General features: G+C 38.9%; 1 protein-coding gene across 1 annotated transcript; it reads right to left on the reverse strand.

Moving 5' to 3' along the window:
• Positions 1-2,611: 2,611 nt before the first annotated feature.
• On the reverse strand, positions 2,612-8,201 carry IL26 (interleukin 26). Its single transcript, XM_085079450.1, has 5 exons — positions 8,031-8,201; positions 7,596-7,652; positions 6,893-7,024; positions 3,036-3,101; positions 2,612-2,950 (listed from the first exon to the last, which is right to left on the reverse strand). The coding sequence occupies exons 1-5, from the start codon at positions 8,199-8,201 to the stop codon at positions 2,864-2,866; spliced, it is 513 nt and encodes a 170-aa protein (XP_084935576.1). The 3' UTR covers positions 2,612-2,863.
• Positions 8,202-20,278: the final 12,077 nt, after the last annotated feature.

Here is a 20,278-nt window from a genome sequence, read left to right on the forward strand (position 1 = left end):
CTTTCATTCAGGAGAGTTTAATTGGTTTGGAAATGTGATTATCATTACTGTATGAAGTGATGCACCATGCCCAGAGGCACTCTCATTTTATAGACAGGCAACTAAGAATCCACAAAGTGTCCCAAGCCATAAGGAAAATGAGGGCTGAAATACACAAATCCTAAGCTTCTATGCCATAACATAATTTTATTTCCCTGTCAGATGAACAGAGGCTGAGCCTTGCTGCAGCCTGACCTCAAACCCTGCTGCAGGAGGTCTGCTGGCTGCCCATACCCACCGTAAGGCTGAAACCAGGAATGCAGCATGGCAGGGAAGGTGTTACTTGCCCTTTTCAAAGGTCATCTCTTTCCTTGTGTCTTCATGTGTCATAGATAAAAAAAATCTATTAAAAGGAACCTTGTGTTAATTAAAAATTAAATTACATGCTCAAAAAAGACCATGACATTAAATTTGCCACTGTCCCTCTAATTAACCATTTTGTCTTCAATTGAAAAAAATGTATTTTGCATAGCAACCCTCTTGCATTAGTTAGACATTTTCTAATTTCACTGCAAGCTAATGTTGAATATTGACACTGCAGAATGGTGGGATGATGTAGTTGCTTGTCTGCAAGGCAAACATTTGAAATTATGGAGTTATGCTCTTAGGAGTGAGCCGGTGAACATACACTCCTCCAGCCACACCTCCCTTTCCTTGAGTTCTCCAGGTGCCCAGCTCACCCTGGGATGGGCATCACATCCTACAAAACCTTCAGGCTCCTGCTCCCACAGCATGTGCCCAGGATGGGTCCTGCACTTTCGTGCAATGGTATCAGGTGTCTGCCTGGGTCTGCTTCTGCAGCTTCCTGTTAATTTAAGCACTGGGCCAGCTTTTTCTGTTTCTTCTCTCTGAATGTGCTATTTTGGCAACAACCAGCTTCATGAAATTTAAAAGTTAGAGTTAGGAATATGTTTTGGTCTTGTTAGCCTCCTAGGTGTCTTATTATGCTCCTATGAGCATATCAAATCACAAAAAACCAAGGAATTCAGTAGGATCTAAATAATTTGGAGGTGATACCTCAGAGCCAAGAGTGCTATGCTCAGATTCTGTTTGTTTTATAACACAGTTTGTTCAGATAAAATACAGATGACTGGTAAGGTACTGCAACAAAACCTCACATGTCACATACTGCAAATCCCTCTAGTAATAAATACAAGTAATGAAACCATATAACTACTAATACAATAGAGGATTAAATCTGTGTCTTATTGCTAAACACGCAGTGCATTCAAGCAGGAGCTGGTAATTCTATGGAATGAGGGGTATAAGGCAGTTCTTCTCTCCTTGCCTGTGTTTTTTATATATTATTCCATGTATGTTTTGCACTGGCAGATCCCTGTCAAATTTTAAATCATCATGCAGGATGGTGCACTAGGTGCACTAGCATTTGCTGTCTCCCAGAGTAAGGATGTATATGTTTAGGAACATTTTTGTCAGGCATCTCTTTAATCTTTCACAAGGAGCAGGTTTAAATGTATAGTGCCAAGTTGTTAGGAATAATTTTAGGAGATGATATATTCCTTACTGGTTAGGTCTTTATATTTTTTTTCTTTTACTTATGGGGGGAGGGGGGTTGCGAATTATTTCCCGACTTGCTTTTATAGGACAGCTTGCAACTGAATTGATCTTAAAAAGTATTCTTGCTCTTCTCTTTTACTTATGCCATGGGCACCTGGGTAGGCTATTCCCAAGCTCTGTCTTTCTATTTAAATGCCTGAGGGAGCTGGAGATCAAAAATTATGTGAAAATGATACAGCACCAAAAAAAAAAAAAAGAGTTCTGCATAGGGAAGCTTTCAATCACCATCAAGTTATGTGAGAGGTAACATCGGTGGGCTGCAGAAGGACACAAGGCAGAAGATGAACTGGCTCAGGCTCATCAGTGTCATCACACTAATGTTTTCAAATGCTCCTGACATAGCAGAACTGTGAGATTTCAAAATTTGCAGAATCTCAGCCCCATGGAACTGCCAAACATACAGATTGGGAATACGTTCCTTGCCTAGAGAGTTTCTCCTGGTAAATCTTTAAAAATATGAGAAAACTGGAACACTATCTTTATTCTATGCTATATGAAAGACATTTTGGAAACCACTACCATCAACTTCCATAAACCTCTCACAAATCATTTTACAATCCTAGTCAGAGCAATCCATTTATTGTGCTTTCTGAATGTCTGATCTCATGTAGATCATATGGCATCTGAAGGTCATGCGTGAGTACGAGAACAAAGCTTTTACTTTAATTGTGTATTTTCATTAGGGATCAATTATTACCTTAAATTAATAATAAAGATAAGCAGCATATGATTACATTTCTTATTTACATGTAGAATGACTATGTATACAGTTATAACTCTTATATATCTACAACCACACACCCCAAAAGAAATATAACTTAGGGTCAGGATTTTCCAAAGTGATCCTCATTGCTTTGAACTGTATTCACCCAGTATGGCACAGGCCACGGCTGGATCACACCCACGGCACATGGGGCACTGTGTGTGACTCACAGGGTAGCAGATTCCTCATTCTGCCAGTGTTTGGGGCTGCCTGCGAGGCAGCTGGCAGGCAGGCAGGATGGGAAGCACAGCAGGGTACTGTGACTGCTCCAGAGGCAGAAGAGGCAAAGCTGCTGTGCCAGGCTAACCATGCAACCTTGTGAAAACTCCTCTTTACACCGCTGTGTTACAGAGGTGTCCTTCCATGGGATGGAGTTACTGCCAGGTTCATTGTACATCTGGCTCTCAGCTCATTTTCAGGCCTTCTAGGTAATGATCTGTTCTTAGCACAGAAGCAGCACGTTGTCTGTCACCTCCTCATTCTTCATAGGACAGTTTGTATGTAGGCCTGAATCCAGGGAAGGAGAATGTCCAGCTCATGGATGGCCTTGTAGATTCCCTGATCTCCGAGCTGTTGAGAATATAAAGGCATTAGAAAACAAAGTAGCTACAGCCCTTGAACAATGCAGTGGGGAGCCAGCACCTCCTGTTCTTACCTTAAGAAACTCTCTCTTTAACTTTTTGACAGGAGAAGTTAACCTTGTGGATGGAGCACACGGAAGCTGAAGGATGAAAAAAACCCAAAGATGCTGATGTAAAGACATAGTGATGAGGAAGAGTGCAGCCCACAGTGTGGCACTCTAGGGCTACCAGTAAAATGCATGATCTCAGCATCGTTTCAGCATCTCCCAATACTTCAAATGTGTTCTTTTACCTGTGTGCCTCCTGCCAAGTGTGTTCACAACACAAAAAATTGGTACCATGATTACCTCTAAGCTTTCTTTTTAAACACTTTCTATTCATCTCAGGAACCTTTACATAAGTTGCACTTACACCTTTTGCACATTATATCCTGGTTCTAAGATTCTAGGTCCTTTAACTCTGAACCCTCAGAATCTCTGAGCCTGAAAGAAGGCAAGGCTAAGGGTCAAAGACCATTGCAAAGCACAGGGAACAATTTTGCACATTTCTGCAAGCCCTTCAAACATGCCTATAAAGTTAATTTGTGTTGGTCTCTGTCTCCCTGCTCATTTCTCCAGTGTCTGGCTAATTACAGGGCTTAGTCCTCTCCTCACCACCTATCTCTGGCTGCTCAGCACTGGCCACCCAAAGCTGTTCCAGCTGTTTCTTTTAGATCTGCCAGACAAAGCCTTCTGAGCAACGTCTTGCTGATTCCTCAGCTACTTGGGTTTTCAAAGGGGAAGATACACTCTTTCAGTGAAAAAAATTTGAAAAATCTGATCTTTTCCTATCTGCAAAGGGCAACATGTTTGAAAGGAAAAAAGGCAAAGGTCCTCACCTCAACTCATGGAAGGAAACTACTCTGCTTAAATGATTGGTAATTGGTCCTTTTCTATCTCACACACAGTACTTGAAAAAGGAGCACAAATATTTTCCGGTTGCCTTTTATGCTTCCTAAAGTCACCTCACATGATAAAAGTGGAGAAAAAAGTAAATCTTTAGAAGACAGTGTAAATAAATAAAAGTAAATTTTTAAACTCTTTTAACCACAGCAGTTCTTTCAGATCTGACTTCTGCACCGGGGGCTTTTTTTCAGACCTGGGGCTTTTTTTTTTGTTTTTTGTTAAGTAATGATCTTCATCTTGTATGATGCAGATTTCCATAAAATATCATTTGGTAGCAGAGCTGACCTTAAATGAGTGTATGCACATGTTGGCTTTTGTGGTGATACACATTACAAACTCTTCTCTTCCTGCATAAACTCTAAGTAACTAAATGAGCTATCCAGCAAGTTTGAGTATTGCAAACAACACTCAAACTCAGCTTAAGGTCTATAAGCCCTGCCTACAATGACAGAGAAATATTAAAGGTTCTGCAGGGAATATATCATCCTTCTGCACTCCATTCAAATACAAGAAAACGCTTCCACAATCCACTACTGATGTAGGAATATAAGTTCAACCACAGAAGAAGCTCCAGACCATTCTCAGCAATGCTGACCAGGGCACTTGAGCAACTAATGAGGTCAGTGGTGCTGCAGGTGGATGCATCAAGTATCCAAGGAAAAATGCCTGTTGCCTTTACCTCACAGTCATATTCTAAATGAAAAAGTCTGACTGTACTAAAGAAAATTAGTTTAGAGATTTTTGAATTTATGTGTTTCTGAAAAACTGACCTTGTGCCCCTATGTCATTGGAAAATATTAATGCTTCCTTGTTTGGACAAAAACCAAGAACTGGCATGGTGACATTTATAATATTTTAGCGTTGTACTAGAACTGGTTTGGAGGCAAATATTGTTGGGATTTTTAGATAATAGACCTTCCTCTAGCTGGCTGAATTACAGCCTGGTTTTGTGAATGAATATAGGGTGAATATGTATATAAAGGTATCATTGTTTCCCTTAGTTGTATAGAGAATTTTATCCTTGCAAGGTAACAAATTAATTGCATATGTTGTCATGGTGGAAATCCCTTCTAATAAACATCTGATAGCATAATTAGATAATAACATCTAAAGAGCTTATGTACATGGATGAATGAATGTTGATTTATTGAGGAATAATATGATGAAAAATTTTGAGTTTGGTATTAGCAAAGGATCCATTATTTCCACTCTATTCACAGTTTCTCTTATTCTTTCACATTGTCTTGTATTTTTGGGTTTGAATTAAGAGAAACATTTCAAAAAGTGTTAGTTTCCAGAAATGAGGTGTGTCCTAGAAAATCATGGCAAGCCATGATTTCTCAAAGGGACAGGTTTTTTTCTACTAGCAAGGGAAGTCTTATCTCTCTTATGAGCACATTTTAAGACCCAAAAATGTAAGTTGTTATGTTTAGATTTCTGTTGGGTAAAACGCTGGCACTAGTCATGAAAAAGAATGTAGGAGCGCTGAGAAATCTGCAGCATTTTGTCTCCATAGAGCACAGAATGTATTACTAAGCTATCTAGCAAGCTACAGACACTAGCAGTATTTAAGAATAACTGATATTCTGAATTCAGTCACAGCTGACAGTCTAAACTTCTCAGTGTGTACTGGCACTTTTATAGAATGTAATTGTTTCTCCAGACAAGAATGAAATCTCTATAAAGCATATTACACCATCTGAAATTATATTATCGCATTCTGGAATTATATTATAGTATTATCTGGAATTTAGACAGATACAGACAACCACAGCAGTATGATCACAGCAGAATGCTGTGAATAATGGCTGTAAATTACAACTGTTTAGCATGGTTTTAAATACAGAACTTGAAAGCTGGTGGAGTTTTTTCCCACTGAAGTTTGAATCTTTTTACATTATGCAAATATCCTGGTTGAGTTCTGAGCTATAACCCTGCAGAGATCTCTGAAACTGCTTATTTTTGCATTGCAAATATTTTTGTGCGTGTAGAACCAATGTCCTTTTCTTTCATGCTATGATACAGTACAGATTAGACAAAGTTTCAATTAATTTAATTCGTTAATTCATTGACGTGCCATCCTGCTCTGACTTCTTAAAATCGCTATAGACATTTGCCTGGATATCCATGGCTATAGTTTCCCCAAAGTCAGGCTCCACATTTTGGGACATCGTGATTTGTGAAGACAGCAGGTTTAGGGGAGAAAAAAAAAATCCATAGGATATTTAAAAACACCCTGTTGCGATTTGTTTGCCCTTAAAACTTAGATTGGAAATGTCCCATAAGTGATGCCATCATCTTAGCATTCCACTTGGTATGGTAGTAAGTATATTTGCACAGACTCTAGCTGCTGTTCTGTTGTTACTTAGACAGTGTTGATGAAAGTGCCTCTTCTCTGGGCACCTGGAGACATTTTGCCAGTGTAGAACATCATTCCCTGACAACCTGCTCTGACTGTGGGCACAGCTGATACATGGGAACTGCTCCCATGTGCTTCATAATTGTGGTTCCTGCTACCTCGTGAGACACAACCACAAGTTGTGGTTCTTTCAAAATTCAGCATGGAGGAGCAGAGATTACATGTGAGAAAAGATTGCACACATACAGAGGGTACACTGTTGAAGAAGGAAAGCATTACCACTGTTTCATCACAGATCCTTGAGGAGACCCATTTCTCCCTGTGACCACCCAGTCTCTTTGCAGCTTTGGTGACAAGCGGGCAGCACAAGGTGACCTCATCAGTAAGGAGGTGGCTTGTCTCCATAGGATCTCCACCACCTTGCACACTCCACAAGATCACTCTGAGAGGGAATGAACAGTGTCAAACTTTCCTGGCCCCAGGGGGAAGTTCTCGAGAAGTTGGGTTCACTGTGGCATGGGACACACAGTGATTGAATCACCCTTCTGTCTGCTGAAAAACTGAGATGGAGCTCTTCCCTAACTTTTCAGATGGACAAAGTTAGCTTAGCTCTCAAGAATATACTTACACATGCATCCATGTTTTCTTGCAGGACCCGGAAGGCACTAATAACATACAACTTGTCGCTTCTCACCTCAAGACGACTGAAGACATTTTTTACATAGAAGGAGAGGAGCTGATCTCGAACACTGCAGTTTGTCTGAAAACAAATCAAGTAACGAGTTGCCAGATGAAAACCTTGGAGGTCAACTTTGGCCTAAAATTTCATCCGCATAAAAGCATGCACACCCTCCACAGAAGGTGCCTCAGCTGCAGGACAGTGTCTCTGGCCCTCCTTTGAGGGCTGGTGCCTGAAAGCTTTGCTGGAAGGCTGCCATGAAGCCAGGGCTCACAGGAGTGAGTGCTACCACAAGCACACTCCTCCCTGACACCACAACCACCCTCACCCCAACTTCCCTGGCAGAGCATGACTACAACTGCCTAGAGAGAAATGCCTCCAGGCAGGCTGTCCAAATCCACCTCCTTCTCCCCATACCATGACCAAATGTCCCTTCACGTCCCAGGGGAATACCCCTTTCTATGTGACAGAAATAACACTCTTCCTCTAAGCAGAGGGCATCATTAAGTTTGTCGTTGTCATAAATGTCTTTCCCAATTAAACACAAGCGATTTTTGCATTGGCTGTCATTGCTCTTGATCACATATTCCTGCTTTTATTGACCAGAGAAAATCAAAGAGAGGAAATGGAAAACCAGTAGTATAAATCTTACCATAAACAGCACTTTCGTAGTCTTTTTAAGCAGTCTTGTGGTCTTGATGAGATCCTTCTGTAAAATATGATGTGGTGGTGTTAATTAACTTGAGCAGAGGAAGGAAGACAGTTTCAAGTCTGATTTGTACAAAACTGAGTAGCGATAAAATTATTCTTCATCATCGTCTTCAGATGTAGGATGAGGACTCAGTAAATCTGTGTTCCAATCCTATCCTAGCTACAAATTTCCTTCATGGCAAGCCCATCCAACCTTTCCATGCATCTTCTATGCATCATTTTTTCCCCACCTTTACAAAAGAAGTAGCTGCATTACCCTATATGGCACTGTAGAGATCATTCAACCTAATTAAAGTGTCCAGAAGCTCAACAATTAAACTAATAAAGAAGCATCTATAAATAAAACAAACTTTTCCAACTAGTGGGATCAACTTACAGGAACAGACGATTTTAAACTAGTTGCCTTGATATACAGGTTCTCTGTCACCTGGGAGAGGAGTCCTTTCCGGCAGGTGTGCTTTCCTGTAGGTGACCTTTTGCCTTCCACAGCAAATAGACAAAGCAGAAATAAAAAATGCCCAGATCTGAAAATAGAACATACTTTCATCTTCGCTCCCAAATCTTCGAGCCTCTGCAGTCACAGCAGCATGTGTGATGCAGCCAGACTGGTTAGAAGATAGAGGTTAACCTAATTTTGTTAACCCTCAAAGTAGCTTCTTCCCCGAGATGCTCACGTAGATAACCTATTGCTCATGTGGTGGCTGATTGGTATTTTTGCTGTGCTTTTTTATACATCTTGCTCCACTTTCAACAAATTTGACCACAATCATCTGTGACGTTTTTCTAAACGGTATCTCCATATTTACTGGCAACAGGGTCAAGGTTTCCAAGAAAGAAGAACTTCCCTACCATATGAGAAGTCTTCTTTCATTTAAGTGGTGGCCAAGTGAGGAAAAGGTAGTTGAGCGTTAGTTTAGTTTCACAACAAAGTGTTTGGGGTTTTTTTTAATTTTTAAACAAAATTTTATGGCAGCACTTCTCTGAAAGATAATGGCCCAGAGAGGAAAAAACCCTATTTCTTAATTTACGCTGAAAAACATTAGAAAATCTGTTATCTATGAGGAAGCTGGACTGCACAGCATCTAAAACTTCCCTGTCCAGTTTTGAGAAGAATATTTTTTCCAGGACATAGCATCTAATAGCAAAGGTGTCTGCTGCCTATTTTAAACTCTGTAGTCTTTTTCCAGGACAGACTTTGCCCCAGTATGAGTAGTAGGCTATTCAGTGTGAAAGGGAAGGCTCAAGGGAGAGCTTTGTGGAAGGACCAGGACATCCTTGGCTATTGGGTCACTTTAAAAGCCCACTGAGACCCATAGCACTGGGAGATACTGTGCAAGATCCTTGCATGCCCATCACAGAGGAGGTAAATGTAAAGCCATAGAATTAGAAGATCACACTTTCCAAAAGTAGTTGGACAGAGATTGGACAATCTGTGTATGGCCTGTTCCCAAGACAGCCAAATGCTGCAGGTTTCTCAGGTACCACTCCAGATATGCAAAAAGCTCACTCTAAAGACAGAACTGTAAATCATGAAGTAACACCAGCAATGTGAGGCTGTTACACCAAGGATGGTTTTAAGTCAAATGTCAAGATCCTGCAACTGGCTGAGGTCTATGCAAGAAGATGAAGAAAGCAGATTTTGGTCTAGAACAAAATTTACTTGGTACCATTTTTGTTGGAAGTAAAAGCAAGCCCTTGAAATATTCACAAAAGGCAGAGTTTTTTACTCCTTTAGTGTTTCAGAAGCAACACAGAAGACCTTAAACACATTGGAGTAAGTGGTTTAAACTGCAGGGACTGAAAGTGACAGTGATCTGTCAGATCTGTTTGTCCCTCTATGGCACCACCAGAATGGCTGTGCCCAGGTTATGTGTCAGCTCTGAGAGGAAGAAAAGTGAGACAAGCTGGGTAATTAACTCACTGCAGCCTTGATCCCACTGACCATTTACATGGACAAGTATGCACGCAGCCTCCTGGCCAAGCTGGATGCACATCCAGCTTCAAGGATCCCACCTGTAACAGCTCTGGGTAATGCATTTCTCCACAGAACCATCTACACATAGCAGTAGCTTCACCAGCACTGAAGTGCTGACAAGGGTCCAGGGACAAAAAAAGCCAACAAAAGGAGGAGATCTTCGACTTTTGGAAAGTGGACAAGGTGCTCACCTAAGGTCTAATGTGGATTTTAGTGCTCCTGTGAACTGTGGTCTGTATTTAAACACTCTAAATGCTGGTCAGGCTTCCCAGATGAGGTGCACTGAACCTCAGCAGGTTAGGTAGTGGACAGCAGGTTAGACTCTTACTGCCAGTTTGTTCCTGGAAGAGGGTCTTGGATGAAAGCAATACAGCCAGAATGCGAAACTGCCTTGGGCTCCCCAAGGTGTGATACTCCCTGGTCAACAGTTTTCCTCTAAATTGAATAAATGGGTTATGCTGCTGGTCCATAATGGCTTTTCATAAGAAAATCAATAATGTTCAACATCTCTGAAACTTCTAATGTTGCTGGAAAACCCTTGAGCCCACAAGTTTCATTTTGTCTCTTCTGTGAACTCCTATCACCATGCTTACAGGTCTGTAGCACTGACACCTTTTCGTTGGGCTCTAGATACCTCTGGGATGTGAATCAGTAAATGTGATTGAACTGGCTAACTTTTCAACTGAGTGGTGTAAAAAGATGCAGATGGATGCAAGTGCAAGGTGCCATACTTTTAAAAATAAAACAAAAATAGGGTTTTCCTAGCACTCTTTTCATAAAAGAATGGGGGCTAGCATTTAATAACCAATCCTATAAAATTGATTATACTTCCACAATTTTTTATATTATTATTTAATTTCTAGTAAAAAATAACCAATATTCTTCAAATTTTTCATGTACTACTTGTTCAGAACAAAGATAGTCTTTTCTTTCTGTGTCTTATGTAGCACATTCTACACTGTATTTTAGTGCCACTTTGGCACTCAGACATAACTGTGGTATAAATAATATAGACTACCAAAGGACCAGTATTATTCATTATTATAAAGTTATTAGAAAAACAAAAAAAAAAAAACAAATACAGGGACCAGCCCTTTTAGCAATGAAGACAGAAAATAACTGCAAAGCTTTGCACGGGCAGTTGAACTGATGTATCCAGAAATAGTCTGAGGGCAACAGCAGAGCACACCACAAAGCATGCTGGCTTCCATGCATAGGCTGGAAACCAGAGATGTTCAAGGAGCCTGCCCCAGAGGAAATGGGCTCTTTCTCAAAATGGAAAATTTTAGATGTACACTATCAGCAAATATTTCAGGAACAATACAATTCTGATAACACAAGCAAAGTTCATGTGTTACATTTATATAAAATGTGTAAAGCTTAGGATCATGAGAATGAACAAGAAAGAATATAACTAAGAAAAAAGTGTAAGGAAACCAACCAGGGTAGTCAGCTTATTGGATAAGAAAATATTGCCTGATTTACCCATGGTAGGGACTAAGTTTCAAAGAAGGCTGTCTATGATCCATGCTCCATGTGAGTTCATGAGAACAACAGCCTGAGGAAGATCCTTTCTTCCCTGCCTTATTGTGAGCAGAGGAATTGTCTTCATCCACATGAGTTTAGTAGGTATTATTGACATTAAATTCTCTTGATCTGTGTAGAACAAACACATAGATCTACCACTGCTGCAAAGTTCTGTTAGTCCATTTAAAGTAGCAATCATATGTAGTGGGTGTTTTGCAGCTTAAATGGCTTTTTGATCTCCATCCACAAAAGGCCTTGTCTAGTTTCTTACTTATGAATCTTCTCATTTATCACAATTTCTGTTTATTTCATTTCCTGTTAGTATAACTAGAACCAAATTAGTTGTGTACTTCCTATGAACATTACATTACTCATATTTGCTTAACTGCTGCTAATGTTATGATTTTTCTTAAGACTATTCTCTACTATTTCTTTTGTTTCCTTATGCTGTTTGATTCACTTTAGTCTTCTGAAAAATAAGAGGTCTACATGAAAAGGTGCAGTACTTGTCCTCAGAAACATGATTTGATAAGTAACAAAGAAGTTTAGAGAGATTTTACTAAATCTGAGGGTGACAACACTACTGTTAGGACATAAAAAATTGAGAAACCTTAGTGCCTCCCTTGGAGGGAGAAGTTTGGGGCAGAAAAGCTCCCAGCATTCAAAACTGAGTCTGCAATTTTTTTGGAAAATGGTTCAAGTGGTGGATCTCCTTGTGCCTTTGTCCTGCTTTGGTGTTTCAATGTGGTGACAGATGGCTGACAATTGTCTGTCAAGCTAGTTTTACTTCAGAAATCTAATAGGAAGGTTCAGTACTTTCAGTCTTTTCAGAAACAGATTACAGAGTATACTCAGGATCTATTTTGAAACTACCAAGGTACTAGAACTAAAAGTTTGCCTGTGTGCACAGAAATAGACAACAAACAAACAAACAAAAAACCAAACTGTTTTCCAAGCCGTAGCAGCTTTTATGGCCAACTATTAACTGCTTTGAAAGAATTTTCAGTGCTACCTGAATAATTCAAGATACTTCTCAAATGTCCAGTTATGTACTTAAAAATTAGTATTCATTTCCTAGCTGGACAAGGAGCTGCATTTAACATAAAACCTTCAAGTAAGTAGCCTTTACTAGTCACATTCTTGTAGTCTTGCATTTCAGAATAGAGATTATGAAAGAAAGAGTTACGAAAAAATATTTGAGCAGGCCCACATCGTTCCCATGAACCAGTCAAGTGATCTCACTTAGCAACAGTGATTCAATCCCCAAACTCTTTAGAAAACATTTGTTTCCCACTACCAAACTCACATTAGGAAATCCCTGCACAGTGGTATTTCTGCAGAGTGTACAGATGTGCCCAGCAATAACAGCTCAGCCTGCCCAGGTGGGCAGGTGGCTATTCCAAACTCCTTATTTCCTCTTGTGACATCCAGGAGCATCCAAAAGTCTGTGACCTGCTTTCTCTTGTAATGTCATCATGGCTTTATAAAATGGTTGTACTAAAATTATGAAAGGAAAAAGCCAGCCTGATGGAAACCTGGGTCTAGTTCTGGGGGAGGAGGATGTACAGAGCTGCTCGGCTGGTAGAAGTGTGTCAGTTTGCATGGCACAGCTCTTTTCCTGGAAAGATCTCTCTCTTTCTACCTTTGTGCACCATTTTTTCAGTTTTCTCTCTCCCCATGATCTTTTTAAACCGTCATTCTTGCTTCTCTTTTCAAACCTTTTTAAAGGGGTTTTTTTCCTGCTCTGTTCTCCTAACCCAGTACATTTCTGAGCATCTTGGCAATGCCAGCATAGGCTGCCATTACAGCTCTATGAGTAACACCACCTGGGAGCTGGGAGACTCTGAAGCTACAGCAACTGCAATCCTCATCCTGGAAAGGATTCTTGGTGTTGGAAAATAATGTTTTTTAAGACATGAATTGAGAAGGCTGCTCATAGGTAGCTGTCTCCTGTGAGAAACAGATTTTGAAATGTAATTTAAGATAGTAATTTAACAGAATTTCTGGACAATGCTCAGAAACTACTGTGATAAGTTAGCACATATCAAGGTGTGAGTAACCTAACCAGACATTGGTGAACAATACTGGCATTGAATCTTTCAGCTGATATACCCATGCTAATGGCAGGCAATAAATTGAATCACATTAAGAAAAATCATTATAGTTGATTTTTATTGGAAAGAATAGTCTTTCATCAAAAAAAAACCCAAACAAGCCAAACCCAAAGCTATGTAGGAAATGTTTGCTTGCAGTGTATTTCCATAGTTTCAGTAAAGAACTAAAGTCACCAATTTAGTTTGGAGCTAAAATTTTCTGGTTACTGAAAGCTGAATCTTAGCTTTTGTTGGGCAAATTTGAGCAACACAAAAAAACCTCCTGCACAAGAAAATGTGGAAAACTTGCCAAGTCATCTCTCAGGTCAACTCTCTCACAAACAAGGTTTGTTCCAAAATCCTGGCCACTGTTGGACTGAGTCCCACTGGATGGTTGCCACCTTGGCTCTCCAGTAGTACCAGAGAACAAAAGTGAGAGAGACATCAGTGCAGCAAGCTACAAAATTATTTCCCAGAGTGGTTTTCCATTTGGAGGTACCATTCTCTCTCCAGTGAACTTAAACCTATGGGCAAAAAATGTGCTTCCCTCTGTTATCTTTCCCTCAGAAGCATCCTCGATCCCTTCAGTCAGAGGTTGCTTCCAGGGAAACCTCTCCCCAGATTTCATTCAACACCTTCATGGCTCCCGACTTTCCACTGCCCACTCTGTATCTTCCTTCTTTGTGAAGTGGTGCTTTCAATGACCCTCATCAGTACATCCATTCTGGGGGGAAATTTTGCTAATTATCAGATATGGCTAATTATTATATCTGGCACTTTTTTTGCTTGAAAATATATAGGAGCCAAATAATGTTTTACTTCTGAGAGATTCTAAAGCATGTACAATCCTGTGGTACTGGCCACTAGAGAAGTACCTGATGGTGCTGTAAAATCTGAGTTTCTTCTTGAAAGGATTTATAAAACAGGGATTGCATTGTAAAGACTCCTAAAAGTTATAGAAAAATAAAACATCACAAAATATAACTAGAAAGAAAGAAAGATACCACTGATATCAAAATGTGCATTGAAACTTTCACTTTAGATCAGGAAAATTTTGATGTGTTTTTCTAATAACGCAACAGGGAAACTTTATTTTAGAAAGTTAGGAAATTTATTTTAGAAACCTAAGAAAAAAGTAGAACACTGGTTATATCTAACTTTGCATAACTTGCTTGTTTGGAGTTTCACTCTTCAGCCTATTTTCAGGGTCTACTTTTTACTTAGTCTGTAACACAATATGTAAACACATACACAACACTTTAAATTACAGAAATGTTTTAACAGACACCTTCTCTAAGAGCTTCTTGAACAGAAATATTCCATCTCTTAATATTTGTATATTTAGTAGAGTTTTCAGAGTTCTTGTGTGCAAAATTACAATTAGAGACCTGAGCATTGACTTTACAAACTGCCATACATCCAATTAGTACTGTAGCTATGACAGAAGCTTAAATCATCAGATACATGAAGTAAAACTAATTAGTATGTTCTTCCTGTTCTCCATATGAAAATAGCTACTTTTAATTTTTTTAAATATAGTTTCCATGGAACAATGAATGGAAAACTTAATTGATTTTTTTTTTTAAGTTTGGGGTGTATTTTTTGGGTGGTTTTGTTTTTTGTTTCTTGAGGTTTTTTTGGGTTGTTTTTTTTTTGGTTGTTGCTGTTGTTTGGGTTTTTTTTCAATTTTATATCAGTGCTGGGCTTGCCAATTTTTGAGTTACCAGGAGAAAATCACTCTTATATAGAAAATCAGAATAACATTTTAAAAATTCAATAAAAAAGACCTTTCCAACTTAATTAAATCTTCAGATCTATCATTTGCTACAAAGAAAAAAAACCTTTAACCATAATTTTTCTGATTATTTGTCATCAGTCTCCATGGGTTGTAAAAGGTTTCCTCACATTTCGAGGTTTAGGTTAGATTATTTGAAAGCAAATTTTTATACATGAGAATTCTTTTTCTTGAGAAAAGGCATTTTTGTACCAAATTTTACTTCATTCAACTTAGCAGCTCCATAAAAACTATATTTGTTGCCTTGATCTTCAGCAAACACGTTTCAAAACTCTCAGGGAAGCCCTGCAAAGTATCCCAGCTCTGAAATGTTTGCCCAAACTTGTGAACACGTAAAAGTTTATTTTTGCTAATCTGTCACTTGGGAAAAGCAAATATTTTATTTATCATATAATCCTATAACACCACAGCAAGGAACAGGACATGATTTATCAGTCTCTCCTGTCTCAGTTCTGATAATGAGGTTATGGTAGAAGCCTAACTTTGCCAGCCAAAACTTCATACAGCAGGTCTAAGAAATTCTCTGGTTTCCTTTTCAGAAGTGTAGAAAAAATGAGTTGCTCCTGTCTTCCTATTTTCAGAGAAACCTCACATATTCACCTCCCCTAAAAAATATTCTCTATTATTTAATAATTTCCAACATTACTGGGTTACCAACAGAAAGTAAAATCCAGAATTGCAAGTACCAATGGAAAATAGCTAGGAAATGAAAACTGAAATCTAATGCAGCTATGTTCTTACTGCCAAAAGGTTTCCAAAGTAAAATGGCACAGAAAAAGCTGCTTGATTCTAGTTCTTTCACTTTCTCTTAGCTGGGCCCACAAGCAACATCACACCCTGAAGCCCATGCCTGGCATTTGTACCTCCCAACCACAGACCACCCAGGGCTGCATGTGTGAGCCTGTGCTCATCACACGGGGCTGATGCAGGGACCAGACCTCATCTGCAAGTGCCCATGGGCAGCATCTCAGCTCTTGCTAGCTGGATTTCTGGCACCAAAGCTAGGGCAGATGACTCAAACAAGGCTACTATCAAAATGAGGAGAATGTGTGGCGTTCTGGCAATTTTCAGGATCAGAGTCTTGGTCATTGATTTGAGTTCGCAGTATTTGCCCTGAAATCCATGTCATGTAAGAACTGAATCATTGGCAGATATTGAAATGAGACCACAATGACAGCATTCAGCAGCTCCCCATTTCAGGGTGTTCAAGCTCACGTGTCAAGTCAATCCAGGTATCTCATGTGCAAGTAACTGTCTAGCATTTTCTGAGCCACACATGGTTCCCATCAAAGTAAGATGCTTTCCTAAACTTAATCAAACCTCTGTTACGTACAGGAGAAATGAACACTGTGTTGATGTTAACAATGACTACAAAATAATCATATTTTTTGCCAAATGCTGTGCTCGACAAACAAGCAGCCTCTATTTTTGAGTTACTGAATTGAACAAGAGCATGAGTTGATAATCACTAAATCTGGTAATATCTACCTAAAATCTCAGTTATATTATTTAATTTTTTTTGTGACAACATATGAAAAAGAGAGAATCTGAAATTTCTTCCCCTATTCAACACTGCCAGGAGTCACATTATAAAGGACAACCACTACAGGAGAAAAGCTGGTCAAACCAGAAGCTTTACAGACATTTGGTAAGAAGTACTAATCTAAAACAAGGCCTGGATAGTTTTAGACCAACAATAAATAAAAGGTTACTAAAATGACAAAGCAGCATCTAAACTTTATTTTGGAATCTCTGTTTCCAAATAAGTGTTAATACACCAGATTTTCATAAACAAGCCTTTCATCAGAGCAGTCCAATTCATCACTTCCATTTTAGCACCTGTGTTGAAAGCTTTTTTTTGTTTAAGTACAATTAACTTCATAAACACACAAACTACAAGCCTGCTCTTACACACTTTGAAATCAGTAAGAGTTTTCTTTCTATCTTCTGTGATAGGACCAGATACAGGATGAACTAATCCCTTGGGGAAATCTTATATCACAAGGCCTGATCAGGAAGTCAATCTTCATGATTGCACAGCTTTTAGATTTTACCACAGATGTATGATTGCCCCATTCTTTTCACATCTTAAGGAACATCATCGCCATTCTTTAAATGTGCAGTAGGAGTCAGAAATCTTTCTTTTGGAAAAAAACTGTAGAACAAAATTAACTTTAAATTGGTGCAATTCTGAAGTTTTTTGGAAAACAACATCACTTTGCATTCAGTCATTTGAAACTACGACTTCAATTTCCTTTGAAAAACATTACTGGTTCTGAAGAAACAACCATACAATGGTTTCAAATAAGGTAGCTGAATACACATTTATCAGCCTGGGTTTTTTCCAAATATTTTTATCCATGCTGCCCTGAGCTGAAGAGAAAATATTTTTAGTTTAGTAGACTTGCCTTTATTTTTTAAATTCAAACCTGGATAAGAAAAATGGCCAGATCCTCAAAATACTAAATGCTGTGTTTTAATCCTCCATGCTGAAAGAATGTTTACATTTGGGCCTCATGGGTTAGTTTGCTGAGGATAAATGGTTCTTCTCAATATTATTTTTATTTTAATTTCTCCTTAGGGAAGGAAAGGTGTAGGAACATTTTCTTTTCAAACTATTCATCACTGAATTCCAAATTAAATTATAGAAATTGACAATTCAACCAGGAATTTGTAATTTAAAGGTTAACAGAGAGAGTGGTTTCCAGGACTTGAGAAGAAATGTTTACTTACATTGTTGTTTAATGCTTTTGTTAGTGGTGAAGTTCATACATTAATCTGCTAATGTCTGCAGCTTTGTGTTAACCATGAGAAAGGTGTCACAAATGGTTACGTGCTATGAATCATGTAGCCCCAGAAGTGCCATCAACCTTAGCATAGTTTGTATTTTGTAGTTTACCTCACCCAAATAAGACTTCCTAACAAATTCTTGAATGGCACAGAATCCTGGTCTGGATACCTTGAGAGGCTGCGTTACTTTCCATCCTAAATATGTTATTTTTATGTTACATATTTTTGGGTAGTGGCCTGCCAAAAATATCCTGGGTCCCCCAGAACGGCACCGTAGGTTTTTGCTTCTTTCCCTGATCATTCCCTTGTTCCTGGCAGTATCATACATAAGCCCAGGACTGATTCCAATATTTCTGCTGATCTTGCTCCACACTCGCAGGCCAGTTCTGCTCCCAGTAACACCAAATTTACAAACATCCACACTGATGATGACTGTGACTGAAAATTTCATCAGGCTTTTGCTGCTGTTCAGTGCAGTCCATACTTTGTTCAGAGCAGCTAATTGTTTAGCTAGCTGCTAAAGCACAAGCTGACATAATCATGTGCCTCTGATTTATGAACAGGTTAACTTCAACATTCTACATTGCCTAAAATATACTTCCAGCAGCAAATTGGAAATACCAACCCTCTGTTATTCTAGGTCACTTGAGGAGTGTATATTCATACACTGAATATGTAAATCTCTTAACTGAGTAACACTCCAGGCAACATATTTAAGGCATGTTTCCTAAACTGTCACCAATACTTACTCAGCAGGATGTGGAAACTTCTGTTCATGCTTTGGGTTCCTTTCTCTTCACAATATGACATTTCAGAGGCAGTTTTATAAATGCTTTATAATTATCTCTGAAGCAAAAAAAAAGCACCTGTTTTGGTCACCTAATGTAAAAGAAGGGAAGGAAGAGTCAATGAAATGCAAATTTGACAGTAGGGTGGTCTGTGAATTTTTGCTCAGGAAGAGGTTCTGCAGCCCCTACAATGGAGGTGTCCTCAATGAAGGATGTGCAGCAGGTGCCTTCCCTAAGACTGCTAGACAAGGACTTCTGGGAATTACAAATAGTCCATGACTTGGAGGCAGAAAAAGAAAAGGAAAATAGGGCAACAGAAATTAGAATTCTGTGAATAATGGAGTTTCTCTTTGGTGACCCAAGCAAAAAATTAAACCAAAATAATGCATTTTGGTTAGGCCCAAAGCACTTGTCCAACTCAAAATGAAACAGCTTATTTTGCTTTCAGCCTTTGAAAGAAATGCATATAAAACCAACACACTGACTATTTAGAAAACGTCAGAATGAAACATTTCAGCAAGATTTTCCTTTTTTGAGCTGTAGCTATTAACTGAATTAAAACCTAGATTGCCTGACTGAAATTACATTTTTATTTTCTTTTGATCTGTAGTTTGTCCCAGACATTTCCTCCTGTTGTAAGGGGAACCTACTCCAACTTCTACTTCCTTTGTTCAAAACTGACCTTCACCACCATCCTTCGCATACCCACAAGTCACACATACCCTGCAAGAAAAGCTGAGAAGGAAATTCTGCAAAGTTTGCTGTGTGGCATTTCCAGGGCTCCAGCTCATGAGATTTCTGTGGTAGGGCCTTCCAGTTGGTGGTTTTTAGGGTTGGAGAAGTTAATGATTAGTTGACTTCATTTTTACACTTTTGTGGACAAATGGGTTTTAATCTGGGTTTAGCCCCAGTGTGGAAAACTTGAGACATTGATTTGACATTTCTAGGTAGGGCAACTCAAGAAGGACAATGTTGAAGAGACATTCCTTCTAATGGAAGTAGAAGGAGGAAATAACTTATTTATCCACTTGTGAAGTGATTATATCAACAAGGAACAGCATATATGTAGCTCATGGTCTGGTCTCTATTTACAGTTAAGGAACAAAACAGGTACTTTTAGGGCAAAGTTGTGTTATCCTGCCCAAAGTCACAATCTTTATAAACCTCTAATGTAGACCACAGAAATGACACCTGTATAATTCCTCTTAGGCTCTGTTGACTATAAAGGGAGACAGATGTAGTTCAGGGAAACACTGTGTATGTCAAAGTTCTGTGAAGTGATCTGCTCATTTGGTGCTTAAATTCCCTCCCTTTGCTGTCAGCTCTCACAAGTTTGAGTGACAAGAGAAAGGATGTTGGCCAGCAGCTCTTGACAACATCTTTCCTTATGCCACAAGAAAGGAAATCTATATCCTACTGAATACAGAAAAAAGCTTAAATCCCTGAAACTGTCATGTGGTACCAAACTCTGGCTGGCTGTCATTAATGTTCCCTGTGTTTGAAGAAAAGACAAAAGCTCTGCAAATGGCAATATTCGAGGACCAAAATATTTATTATAATAAATTAAAATACAAGCATTTATAAAACATTCCATCTGCATATAAATATCACACAGCAGTGTTAATGTCTGGTAAAGCTTAATAAATACATTTACTT

Source organism: Lichenostomus cassidix, chromosome 1Aa, assembly GCF_008360975.1.
Source record: "Lichenostomus cassidix isolate B80296 chromosome 1Aa, HeHo_3.0, whole genome shotgun sequence".
Classification (NCBI taxonomy): Eukaryota; Metazoa; Chordata; class Aves; order Passeriformes; family Meliphagidae; genus Lichenostomus; species Lichenostomus cassidix.